The sequence below is a fragment of the Camellia sinensis genome, chromosome 13 (genome assembly GCF_055761805.1).
Source record: "Camellia sinensis isolate YWXY chromosome 13, ASM5576180v1, whole genome shotgun sequence".
Classification (NCBI taxonomy): domain Eukaryota; kingdom Viridiplantae; phylum Streptophyta; class Magnoliopsida; order Ericales; family Theaceae; genus Camellia; species Camellia sinensis.
This window is the reverse complement of record NC_138973.1, coordinates 4,780,287-4,793,397: the sequence shown is the minus strand read 5'-3', so window position 1 is coordinate 4,793,397 and position 13,111 is coordinate 4,780,287. Positions and strand designations below refer to the sequence as shown.

At 33.0% G+C, this 13,111-nt stretch overlaps 1 protein-coding gene across 1 annotated transcript; it reads left to right on the top strand.

The window, feature by feature from the left end:
* Positions 1-11,976: 11,976 nt before the first annotated feature.
* Positions 11,977-12,558, top strand: LOC114285456 (WRKY transcription factor 22). The gene has a single exon (XM_028228509.1). It carries the CDS (start codon positions 11,977-11,979, stop codon positions 12,556-12,558), a length of 582 nt encoding a protein of 193 aa, XP_028084310.1.
* The last annotated feature ends 553 nt before the right edge of the window (positions 12,559-13,111 follow it).

Genomic DNA, 13,111 nt, shown 5'->3' with positions numbered 1-13,111 from the left:
GGGAGAGAGGCTCAAGAAGCCATGTGAGTTGGAGGTCAAAAATATTAATGTAATGCCAAATACAACGAGGAAATCATAAACTTTTTTTACATGTGGTTTTTTTTATGGTACTCTCTTCGTTTTTTTTTTTTTTTTTTTTTGTTGATGTATGTATAGTATATGTATAGAGTAGAGTCTCTCTGTTTCAACTTTAGACTCCCCATTTTCATAGCTTTTTTTGCACTCTCTCTCTCTCTTGTTGTCTCAGCAGATGATTCATTCAATCAAATTGATTTATTTATTAAATTATGCTATGAATCTTAAATAATTTATTAAATATTTTATCAAATCTCTTAAGTTATGTGAGATTCACATAGGTGGATGTGTGAATTTGTATAAGTTTCACACCCATATAAGAGATTTAATAAAAAATTTAATAAATTATTTAGAATTCGTAACATTTTTTTATTTATTTATTTTTAAAGAAATGTTTGGACCCTTTTGGGATTCCTTTTTAGTAACATATATATATACATATATATATATATATAGAGAGAGAGAGAGAGAGTGAGTTTTAAAATGTGCTCTCTCCCGCCCATTACGAGGTAACATATTACCCCAACGTTTGAGAAGTTATTTTATAAAGTTAATCACGGCAAGACCCCTTAACTATTTGAATATATTAACTTATTCTACTCATTCATGAGCTTATTCATTTTGATTTCTTCAAATATAAAAATGTATCATTTTTTTTTATCAGATCACTTTTAAAAGACATGTATTCATATAATTTTTATAATTGAATGAATTAATTTAAACAAATTTATACATAAGAAAGGTAATCCTATTTTTATTCCCTATAAATCTAGAAAGACAAAATTAATCACAAAATCAACCATATAAAATATAAGTGGAGAAATATGAATGAAACTATAAATTTAAAGATGGACCACGGTTGGCCAAGTTTATTTTATGTGATTGGTTCTGCAATTGATTCTATAGACTTGTAACGAATATTCTTAATATTAAAATTTGTATAAAAAGTGTTTTGAAAATATAAAAAAATAATAATTAATCAATAAATTTTTCTTTTTGTTTTTAATTGTATTCTTGTGGTCAAGTGACACTTTTTACTTAAGCCTTAATCATAGATTGGGATGGTTTAGTTTGTTTTAAATCATAGTTAAGACGGGCATGTTGCCTTATTTATTTTAAACTAACAGCTCATAATATAATTTAAAAGGAAAAAATATCATAATATATAAATAAAAGTTAAAAGCAGCACACTTGTCAATTTTAAATTTATTTAAATTATTTTTGGCATGAAATACTAATAAATCTTAAATAATAATTTTATGAACTATTTGATCATTTCTTTTTTCTTATGGACCCAAATGTGTCATTCTAGTGTGAATTACATAAAGGGTCAAATATAAACGCATGTGTTATATGTTGAGAAATAAATGTGCGATTTGTCATAATGTTGAAATTATTAAACGTAATATTTTACAAAAAAACACTTCTTAATATACTTTTTTCAAATATAACACTCTAATATAACACATTAAAAAACTCCTTATGATACTTTTCTCAAACTTAACACTCCAATGTAACATACTAAAAAACTCCTTAGTATACTTTTCTCAAAAGTAACAACGTAACATTTCACAAAAATATTTTTTCCAAACGTAACAATGTAACATTCCAAAAAAACTCTTTAGTGTATTTTTTTTCAAACGTAACACTCTAATCAATGTAACACAATAATTGCTTAATGTATTTTTTTCAAATGTAGCACTCTAATATAACACTCTAATCTAACACCAGAAAACTACACTAACAGAACTGTAGATTTTTATGTTCGACAACCAACACTTCGGCCACCAATCCCTTCAAAAAGAATATTTCACGTCTCACATTTCTATTCTCCTCCCAAAAACGATTCAGAAAATTAAAAAAATGAATCATAAAGGACATTCACTTAAACTTAAATGTCACCAAATCAAATGAATACAACTTCCAAAAAAAAAAAGACTAATTGATTTATAAGAAAACTCTTAAATGAATTAACATTCTTTATATGAGATTTATTTATGGGTAAATTTTCCTTATTTTTACTACAAAACTATATAAATAATTTAGTACATAATGCTTTTAAAAAGTTATAAACAAAATTATTTTTAAAAAAAAATCATAAACACTTTATTCAAATTACAGCAAACCTTAATTTAGCCTCCTGGTCCTAGAATGTATACATTTATCAAGGCAAGTGGCATGGCTGTGGGCTACAGACTTAACAAAAGTGATTTTAATCTATAGTTGAACTAAATCCCAAGGCCTCTACCATTTTTTGGATTATTTTATCACCATTTTTTCACAAATAAATGAAAATTATGGAGTTTTCATTTCTTTTTTAATTTAGAAAAAATATTCTTCTTATTAAAATAAATTGTGGTTTTGTTTTTGTTGCTTTGTTAATTTATATACGATGGGAAGGGGAGTATCATTTAAAATAATCAAATATTAAAATATAGAAATGTTTGTAAAGCAAATGATTTGGGCATAAAATATAAAGAGTATTTGAAATTTGAACTTTAAATTGATTATTCTAATCAGAGTCACTTTTATCTCGTGAAAGAAAGATGTTATTTTTAAAATCATTCTATTTTCCTTTCATTTAGCGGTAGTACTATATGCACCAATTAGTGTACTAATTAGCCTGTGTTTGGCAAGTGGGTTTGCAGGCTTTTTTAGCTATTTTAGCCACAAAAAACAAAATAGGCTATTTTAGCCATAACAAACAAAACATCACATCTAACCCATAATCATTACATTCTTCTCTCACAAAAAAACTCAAAAAAGTCAAAAAGCCAAAAAGCCCTTCCCAAACCAAGCTTTTAAGCCCAGGCTAAAATAGCCAAAAAAGCCAAAAAGCCAACCCACTTCCCAAACCAAGCCTTAGTATATTAACATTAGTTATGACATTATTATTGATCTCACTCATTAATTACATTATAAATATCAAAAATTTCTTAAATTATGTCACATCATCAATTGGTACGTTAATTGGTACACTAATTTGTGCATATAGCATTATTCTTCATTTAGAGTAGATTAGAATTAAAAAAAAAAATTCAATTAACATTCTTCATAATGATATGTGAAGTAAAAACTATATAATTATTTTAAATTTTATTAAAAAAAATTTAGAACACTCATTAATAACACAAATTCTTATAAATTCTTGAGAAGAAGTTTGTCAATTAATTAATTGATTGGTCACATTTTACTTTTTCTTGTGTGAATTTGCAAAAAAATTTTTTAGAGTTGCAAAATTCCTTGATCCAACAGGCAATTCCCACCTACCAAGTTTAGAAGCTGGTTATTTATCGATAAGCAATATGGTCAATTCATTCACCTCTAAACCATATGATATATAGATAATTATTTAGTAATTTCAAAATATCATATTATATTATTTAAATATTATTTTAAATCAATTTTGTAGTGAAAAATTTACGAAGGGAATCACTCACTTAGTATGCATTACGGTTTCTTATTTACCTAAAATATCTCGTAAATAATGTTACATGATACTCTAAAAATATTTATCGATTTTTATAAATTATTATTGTTATGTTTTTTTAGATAGGATATAAATTATTATTATTATTATTATGAAGAATATATATGAAAATAACGACTTGGCCCATCATTAACTTATTGTTATGGATTTGAGTGTTGAAAAATAATAAGTTAGGATTAAAATTACAAATATCTTATCCTTCGTAGACTGCTCTTTAACTGGAAGCTAGTCATTTTTACTAATCTCTTGACATATGCAAACATGAAAGTTTTTCAAATTGTTTGACTTAGATAATTGTAAGCAAAGAATAATTTTAAGCAAAATTTTCGAAATTATTTGACTTTGATAATTGTAGGTAGAGAATATTGTAATATTAAAAAAAAAAAAGTTACATAATTTCATTGTGTCAATTGGAATGTGTTTCATAATATAATAATGTATATATTTTCTTTTCATCTCATATTTTAGTTTGCAATAGTACCATAAAATGAAAAGAAAAAATGTTTTGAGTTAATAAATATTCATATTTAAGAGAAGTTTGACAAAAAATTTTACGACAATTCTCCTCCTTTATGTGTGTCAATTTTATACTTTTTTTTCACCAACTTCAAATAGAAAATCTAATTACCTTTACGTTATACTTTGATAAAAATTAATCCAATTTTTTTAACAATTGCATTGACCTATATATTTCATTTGGAAAACAAAAACGGGCATTATTAATCAAATTAAGTTCAATATAGATTGCAAGTAAAATGAGTTGTTTTACATTAGATTATTTGTGTCAAAAGCAATTTGCTTATTTATTTATTTATTTAATAAATTTTAAATTTGGTAATGGGGTGGTTATAGTGATCAAATGGAATCCTTTGGGAAATTTAGTATAACTTTTGAGGGAAATCAAATTATGAATAAAATAAAAGAAGCCTGGAATAAATTATTATTTCAACATCGACAACTTGAAATTAAATTAGTTGGTTGTGGTGTGTGATAATAAATAGGTATAATTAAGTAGAGCTTATTTTAAGGACAAGTGTTCATAATTTATACGAATTGAACAACTAAGCCACCTTTGTCTGCCGAGTAATGTTAGGGACACTAAATTTTCTACCAAACAAATGACCAAATGTCTCACATGGGTGTGGGGTCCGCAATTTTGTGGGCCCCACACCCATGTGAGATATTTGGTCATTTATTTGGTAGAAAATTTGGGACCTCTAGCATTTTCCTTGTCTGCCACTTGACCTTTGTCTATGTAGCAATTCACCATGTGACAATCTCTGCTGACTCACCATGCCACATCATTTATAGACAACCACGTGGACACAAATAGAAATTGACACATGGCATACTCCACATGTAGTAATGTTAAAGGTGCCGCCAATTAGTGCAATTCATGATTGATGTAAAAGCATAGTAACAAAATTCTTTCAATTATATTACTTGAACCATATTTTCTTCTAAGATGTTGGCGAATTTGGGAATATGATTAAATGTTAATTTTTAGCTTTTAATCTGTTTTGTATCATATTATTTCTTTATTTTTTTATACGTTTTTTTCAAAAAAAGCAAAAAAATTAGTTTTTAACCAACTTTCCAAAACAACTATTTGTCTATTGTCTGGGTTGTCTTGAAAAATTGGTTTAAAATTGACTTTTTAACTTTTTTTTGGCTTTTTTTTTTTTTTAAAAAAAATTATAAAAAAAAGTAGAAAGATGATATAATTCAAAATAAGTTAAAAATCAAAAATGGACTTTTAACTATGTTCCCAAATTGGCCCCTAATATGTATTCATAATTATTAATAGGGAAAAGAATCATTAAATCCCTAATTTAAGAATGTTAACCCATTTAATTCCGAAAGTTTTTTATTGGAATAAGTCCTGTTTTATGTGTAAAGACATTAGTACCCATTTATTTACATGTCTAGGTCAGTAATTGAGGGGGTAATTTTGAATTGGTGTTTATGTGTAATTTACCAAATTGCCCAAGAAACTTACTATAGGTCTTTTAATGATTTTCCTTCTTTTCAAACATCAAACATTATTCATTAAACATCAACCATTAGTAACGTCAGGATTATTTATCAAACATCAAGCATTAGCAACGTCAGGATTATTTCTATAATGTTGGTGAAAACATTAACAACGTCATAATTATTCATCCAACATTAAACATTAGCAACGTTAGAATTATTCATCAAATATCAAACATTAAACATTAGGATTATTCATCAAACATCAAACGTTATTCATCAAACATCAAATATTATCCCACATCAAACATTATTCATCCAACATCATATCCATTAATCTAACATCAGATTCATTGATATTTGTGAGTGTTTCAACGTCAGATTTATTTAAAAAAAATTAAAACTATTGTTCGAAATCCATCATCAAATTCATTAGAACATCAGATTGGGTATCTTCGAAATTATATGGTCTAATAAATTGATCCCATCAATTGGGTTCTCTCTCTCTGTCTCAATCAATCAAAAGTCTATGAAGACTTAGACCATCACCACCACTGCGCTGCACTGTTTGTTTGTTTCAGAAATGGCTTCTTCAATCTCCGATGAAGTAACCCACGATTTCTCTATCATAGGCCTTCGAGTTTACAAAGACAGCCGAGTCGACAGATTCAAAGGCACCGATGCAGTCCCTCCCTCAAATCCAGCATCAAACATGGTTGTATATATTGCATCTACAGGAGGAGAGAGAGAAATCTCGAATGAAGAACAAATGTGTTAAAATATTTACCATCACCTACCACACACACTTACCATCACCTACCACACACTCACCTACTACACTCATCTACTCCTCACCTACCACCACCATCTCCACTTCACATCTCCTATATATAGGAATCAATGTAAACACTACAATATATCAATCAATACATCAATCAATAATACATACAATTTATCTCTATCAATATATTTTACATGGTATCAGAGCTATAACATTTAGGTCTATACTGCTTTCTTTCCGGCGGGCAGCCGGCCAGCAACCTTGCCTTCGCTGCCCGCTGGAATTTTTCCACACATACCAGAAACTCTTCTTTCTATCTGGGATCTCTATTTTTCTTCACAGGCTTGGTTCTTCTCTCCTCTCCTCTAAAAAAAAAAGTAAACGCACTTGGGGATTTGTGTGGTGCTTCCCCTCCAGATCTTGAGCTTCATGGACAATTACTGCAAGCAAACCACCATCATCAGGAAGTTCCTTCCTCAAGACCTCATAATCTCTAACAGCTTCAGCCCAATGCTCAAGCTTGCTGTTTGAGGCAGCCCTTCTAAGCAGTGCTTTGGTGTAGTTAGGTTGGATACGTAGAGCTTGATTGCAATCATCAACCGAACGCTCCCAAAGCCCAAGCTTTTACCAACAAGCTGCTCTGTTGCAGTAGAGAACGGAGTTTGTTGGGTCAAACCTGAGGCCTTCACCATAGGCAGAGCAGGCTTCAGTAAACCTTTCGGATTTGAAGAGATCATTGCCACGGGCACGAGCTCTCGACACCAGCCTCACATTGCTGCCTTTTGCTTCTTTCCTTTCTTTTTCTTTTACTATTTACATTCACTTTTGTCCCCCACTTTCTCTCTCTTTTTTTTTTTTTTTTTAAAATAATTTCCAACGGGCCATGCTACAGATCCCAGTGGGGTGACCCCACTGACGACCCCCAGTAACGTGTCGCACTGGGGTTGGCCGAAAATCCAAAAAAAAAAAAAAAAAAAAAAAAAAATAATTTTTTTTGTCCAATGAGAGCTGACCCCAACACCCCCAGCTGGGGTCTCAGTCATTTTTCAATTTCCAACCCACCGCCCCACATGTACTTTCCTCTTTTATTTTATTTTTTATTTCCACCACCTCTCTTTTCTTTTTTTTTAACCCAATATTTTTGACCAGCCCACCCAACCAACCATGTGCTGGTATAAACCAATATTTTTGACCAACCTCCTTTGTTTTTTGTTTTTTTTTATATATATATCTCTATCTTTTTTTTTATCTCCTATATCTCCTTTTTTATTCTACTATAATGGTATAATAAACTATTACACCTTACACCAACCCCTGCGTCTCTCTCTCATCTTTCCATCACACCCAACTTTTTCTTTTTATTTCTTTATTTCTTGTTTTGCTTCAACCCAGATCTTTTCATTTCTTTTTCTTTTTCTTTTATTCACCCATCTCTGCTTTTTTTCACTCTTTATTTTATTTTCTTTTATTTCATTTCCCACACTGATTTTTTTTTCATATACTCTATCTCCTCATATTTTTTTTTTATCTCTTTTCTTTATCCCTTGTTTTCTTTCCTTTTCTTTTTATTTTTACACAACACACTACCACCATACAACCAAAAAAAAAACAAAAAAAAAACAAAAAAACAAAAAAAAAAAAAACCAAAGAAGAAGACGGACTGCACACCAAACTCATTTTATTCATGTCGGGGTTCACCCCGATCACCATTTTACATCCACAAAAAAAAAAAAAAACAAAAAAACAAACAAAAAAACCAAACCACAACAACCACACCCACCGTGGGATTTTTCTTTTCCCTTCTCTACTCTGCCGCCGGTCTTTTCTTCTTGCCTCCGTCCTGGGCGGCCCTTGCCGGTGTTGCCTCCGTGTTTCCCACTCCACTGGGCATGATCACTCCCCCATACTCCTCCACTGCAGCATATGGAGGCCCTCCAAATCGGAACATCACGGTGGCCTTCCGCTTCAGCTCCTTATTTTCTGCTTTCAGCACACTTATCTCTGCTCGCGCATCCTTATACATGCGTTGGAGCAGAGCTAGTTGGGCGTTTAAATGCTGCACCTCATTTGTCCTACTCTGCAGCCGGTTCGACAAGTTTGTGACCGCCGTCATGGTTTCCACACATGACTTCAAGGTATACTGATTGGCCTCCACATCTGACTGCACTGCCATTCTTTGCTCCACCGACCGCATCGGAAAGTTCAACGGAGCAAAATCCGGGGCGCTTGGTCGAGATTCCAGTGCCACCGCACCAGTTCTCTCTCTTGTTGACTCGTTGAGGTCGGGAAAGAGGGTGAGCAGTCCACGGGAAGACGAGGACGAGGCCATTTTCTGGGCAACAGCGTGTTACAGACTATCTCTCTCAGCAAAACGCACTATCTCTCTCAGCAAAACGAAGAGTTTTTTTTTCAGAGGTTTTTCTCAGTTTCTTGCCTCAGCCTTCGCCTTCATTTATATAGAACATGACGAAGAGACCGACACGCGCACTGTCGATCACGTGCATCGCCGCGTGTCTGGCGCGCCTTTTGATGGCTCGTCTTTTGATGCAGTGGGCACGCCTTTTGATGGCACGCCTTTTGACAAAATTAGGCACACCTTTTGAGGGTGCAACTTTTTCAACGGTCAGCTGCTACAACGGTCCGACATGACCCCATAAACTGTCCCGACATTTGATTCCGGTTAGCATTTTCAACGGTCCGACATGACCCTATAAACTGTACCGACATTTGATTCCGGTTAGCCTTTTTCAACGGTCCGACATGACCCCGTAAACTGTCTTCTACAACGGTCCGACATGACCCTATAAACTGTCCCGACATTTGATTCCGGTTAGCATCTCCAACGGTCCGACATGACCCCATAAACTGTCCCGACATTTGATTTCGGTTAGCATCTCCAACGGTCCGACATGACCCTATAAACTGTCCCGACATTGATTCCGGTTAGCATACAGTGTCCCCTACAACGTTATGACACAACCATACAGTGTCCTCTACCACGTTATGACACCACCATACAGTGTCCTCTACAACGTTATGACACCACCATACACTGTCCTCTACCACGTTATGACACCCCCATACAGTGTCCTCTACCACGTTATGACACCACCATACAGTGTCTTCACCAACGGTCTGACACGACCATACAGTGTCTCCTATCCTCTTTTATTTTTATGTATTTTCTTGTTTTGTAACTCTCTCCAAACTCAAGTTGGTTAGTTTCTATCCTCCTTGAGTTTGCGGGGGGCTGTTAAAATATTTACCATCACCTACCACACACTTACCATCACCTACCACACACTCACCTACTACACTCACCTACTCCTCACCTACCACCACCATCTCCACTTCACATCTCCTATATATAGGAATCAATGTAAACACTACAATATATCAATCAATACATCAATCAATAATACATACAATTTATCTCTATCAATATATTTTACAAAATGGTTCCTCTTCTACCAATTCAAATATCTTTCAAGATAGACAATCAGGGTCGTTCAGTTTGGAGACCAAATCAGGATCATCATGGGTTGCGGACATCAGAGAACCATCATCGTCACTCTTCCGAGGCAAAACCAGATTTCCTAGGAGGTTGCAACGGCAAATGAGTGAAAGAAAATTAGGGTCTCAAAATCGAGATGGGTGAGATTGATTCAGATGTTGATGATGTTGTCCATTGGTTATATATAATATATCAAAAATATCCATCATATTAAAAATAAAAAGGATTAAATGGTTTAAGGAAAAACACTTAAAATTAACTAGAGCAACACTTATTAAAATGGAATCTATGAGTAATTTTTTATTATTAATATAATGAGTCCATTTATATTTGCTAAATGAGAGTATCGCAAAACAAAACCTGATTATTTAAAATATATATATAAGCCCACATTATTGAAAATTTTAAATATATTATATTTATATGTATGGCTTGTTTTTTTATTTTTATTTTAGATAGGGTATGTATGGCCTGTGTATATGAAAAGATTTTTTTTATAGATGAAGTGTATATGAAGAGATTGAATTAGGTAATTCCAAGATTTTAGAGTATGGTCATGAAATAATTTGTTTGTTAAGAGGAAAAGGAATTTTTATTTATTTATTTATTTATTTATTTATTGGTTTTTTGTAGACAACATAAAATAAGAAAGGATCTTTGATTGACATAGTCGTAAAATTGGTTATAAATCTTTTTTTTATATATATTTTAAATGACAGACAATTTTTCAAATTAAAATCTTAGATACTGTTTTTTCTAAACACTTGGTAGCTATAATTCTCTGAATCATCACTGCACTAGTATCAGCTAGACTTCTACCTCAATCATAACAACCATATTGAACGTAATCACATTACATATATAACAAAATAAATACATAAAGTAATAATTTTTTTCTCTAGAAGAGTATTCTTCTAATGTATATTATATACACCTTAATAGCTCATAAGTTCAATTTTGGCGATTCAAACGGTTCATTTTATATATAGTTTATCGAACAAATCATTTATGTAAAAAAATCAAATTTATCATGATTAATTAACTAAATCACATTTATCTCAAACAAAACGAACGATATATTCTCAAAATCATACTACTAGAAAGTTCCATTCCTGTTTTCTTACTACCAAATACAAAAGTAGCAGTGATAGAAAATTTTAGTAAACTAAGAAATCCATTTATATATAGCATTTTTTTCGTAAGCTATGATTCAAATTCAACACCCCAATCCTTTCTTTCTCTCTTTAGAAAGAGTGAATCCATGAAGATTTTTTCTGTTTTTGGCTATGATTGATCCATATAGATTTTGATTTCATAAATAAGTAGTAAACAAACTAGATGAGTTGTTTTCCTCTCACCCACCTCCTCTTCTCTCTCGCCTTATACAATCATAGGAAAGGAACACGGTTCATTGCTTGGTGAAGTTGAAGGAAATCCCCACAGCATTCTTCATCACTGAAAATGGATGAAAATTGGGATTTGTGGGCTGTGGTGAGAAGTTGCTACACTCCTGCCACCACATCCGCTTCTGCCACCGCCACCAAGTATGTTTCCCCACCAGAATACCCCATACCTGTCTCAGCTTTTATGGTTTTTGAACACAACAATTGTAACACTTTTGGGAGAAGAAACAATGGTTTTGAGGAACTAGATCAAGTTTACAGAACTTCCTTTGCACACTCACAACCTATCATCAACCCTCTTCTTGGTGGATTGAGTCACCTAAAACAACCACAACCCATCAATCCTAATAGCAATCCCCACACCCTTTGGTTCTGTTCTTAGTGGATTCAATCACCAAAAACAAGAACCACCACTACCACATCCCCAACCCATGAACCCTAATATCATCCACACCACACCCTCCAGTTATGTTTTTGGCAATTCTAGTAAACCAAAAACACACTCCATGATGAACCCTAATATCATTGATCCAGAAGACGAGCAAAAACCACAACCCATCAACCCTAATATCATGGACAAAGAAGATAAAGCAGAACAAAACCCACAACTCATCAACACTAGTACAGTTCTTCTACTTGCACAAAAACCACTAGACACAACAATCTCACATGGGTGTGAGATACACAAAAGGGCTGAACTCACCTCATGAGAGAGAGTTGTATATAATACTATGGTAATATGACCACCGCGCCGTCTATTTTTGTTCTTGGTGAGTCCAGTAACCAACAACCACCACCAACAAAGAAACAGCACTATCAGAAACATCCACAACCACCACCAGCAAAACCAAATATACTACCAGAGCAATGTGGGTATCAGTATCAGAGGAAGAGGAGTCAGAGGACAGCGGTGGTGGAGGTGGACGTTGAAAACCTCCCAGAGGTGGATCCATGGAACTGGCGTAAATACGGAAGAAAGCCCATCAAGACATCGCCATACCCGCGAAACTACTACAAGTGTAGTAGTGAAGGAAACAAGTGCGAAGCAAAGAAATATGTTGAGAAGAGTCTGGAAGATCCAGAGAAATTCATGGTGTCCTACAGTGGCAAGCATCACCACTCTCCTCCATGCCGCCGCAATACTCTCTCCTGCACTACACGATTGAAATCATCCACCACCATCAAGAAAGCTTCATGTTCAAACGAGGATGCAGTGCATGACAATGTTACGATAGAGGTGGAAGATGATGACGACAAGGAGGACATATTGAATTCGGAAAATGTTTTCATGGGTCTTCAAGATTTGGTTGGAGGCTTCTGAATGACAGGGAAGGTTGACATAGGTTGATTTCCCAAGCTTGCTTTTTTAGTAACTAAATTTTCTTCATTCTTTTTCTTTTTTTTTTTGGGTTCGATGTCGAGTTGAATTTTCGTCAGTTCAAGGACTCGTTTGGGATTATTTCATAAATCATAATAGAAGTGGGTAGTTTTTGATTAACTGGAGAATGGAAAAGAATAATCATTTAGTCTCACTAAGTTTTGGAGAAGATAAAATAAATAAAATATTTTTTGGTGCGCATGCTGCAATATTCTCCTCACATTTTTTGTTCTAATTGTGTACCTAGCATTTTTATAAAAACAACATAATAATATTAGAAACGAACAAAACACAATAAAAATGAAAGAAAAAAACAAATCCTTCTCGACTATAACTCACATTCCTGTCCACATATACATATATATATATATATATATTTAATAGCACTGCTCTTTAATTCTGTTCCTCTCCTGCTTCTCTTTGTGGGTACAAGTCCCATAAGGATGAACCCTGCAATCCCAAGTCTGTAACTCTCCATTGTCGAACTCAAGACTAA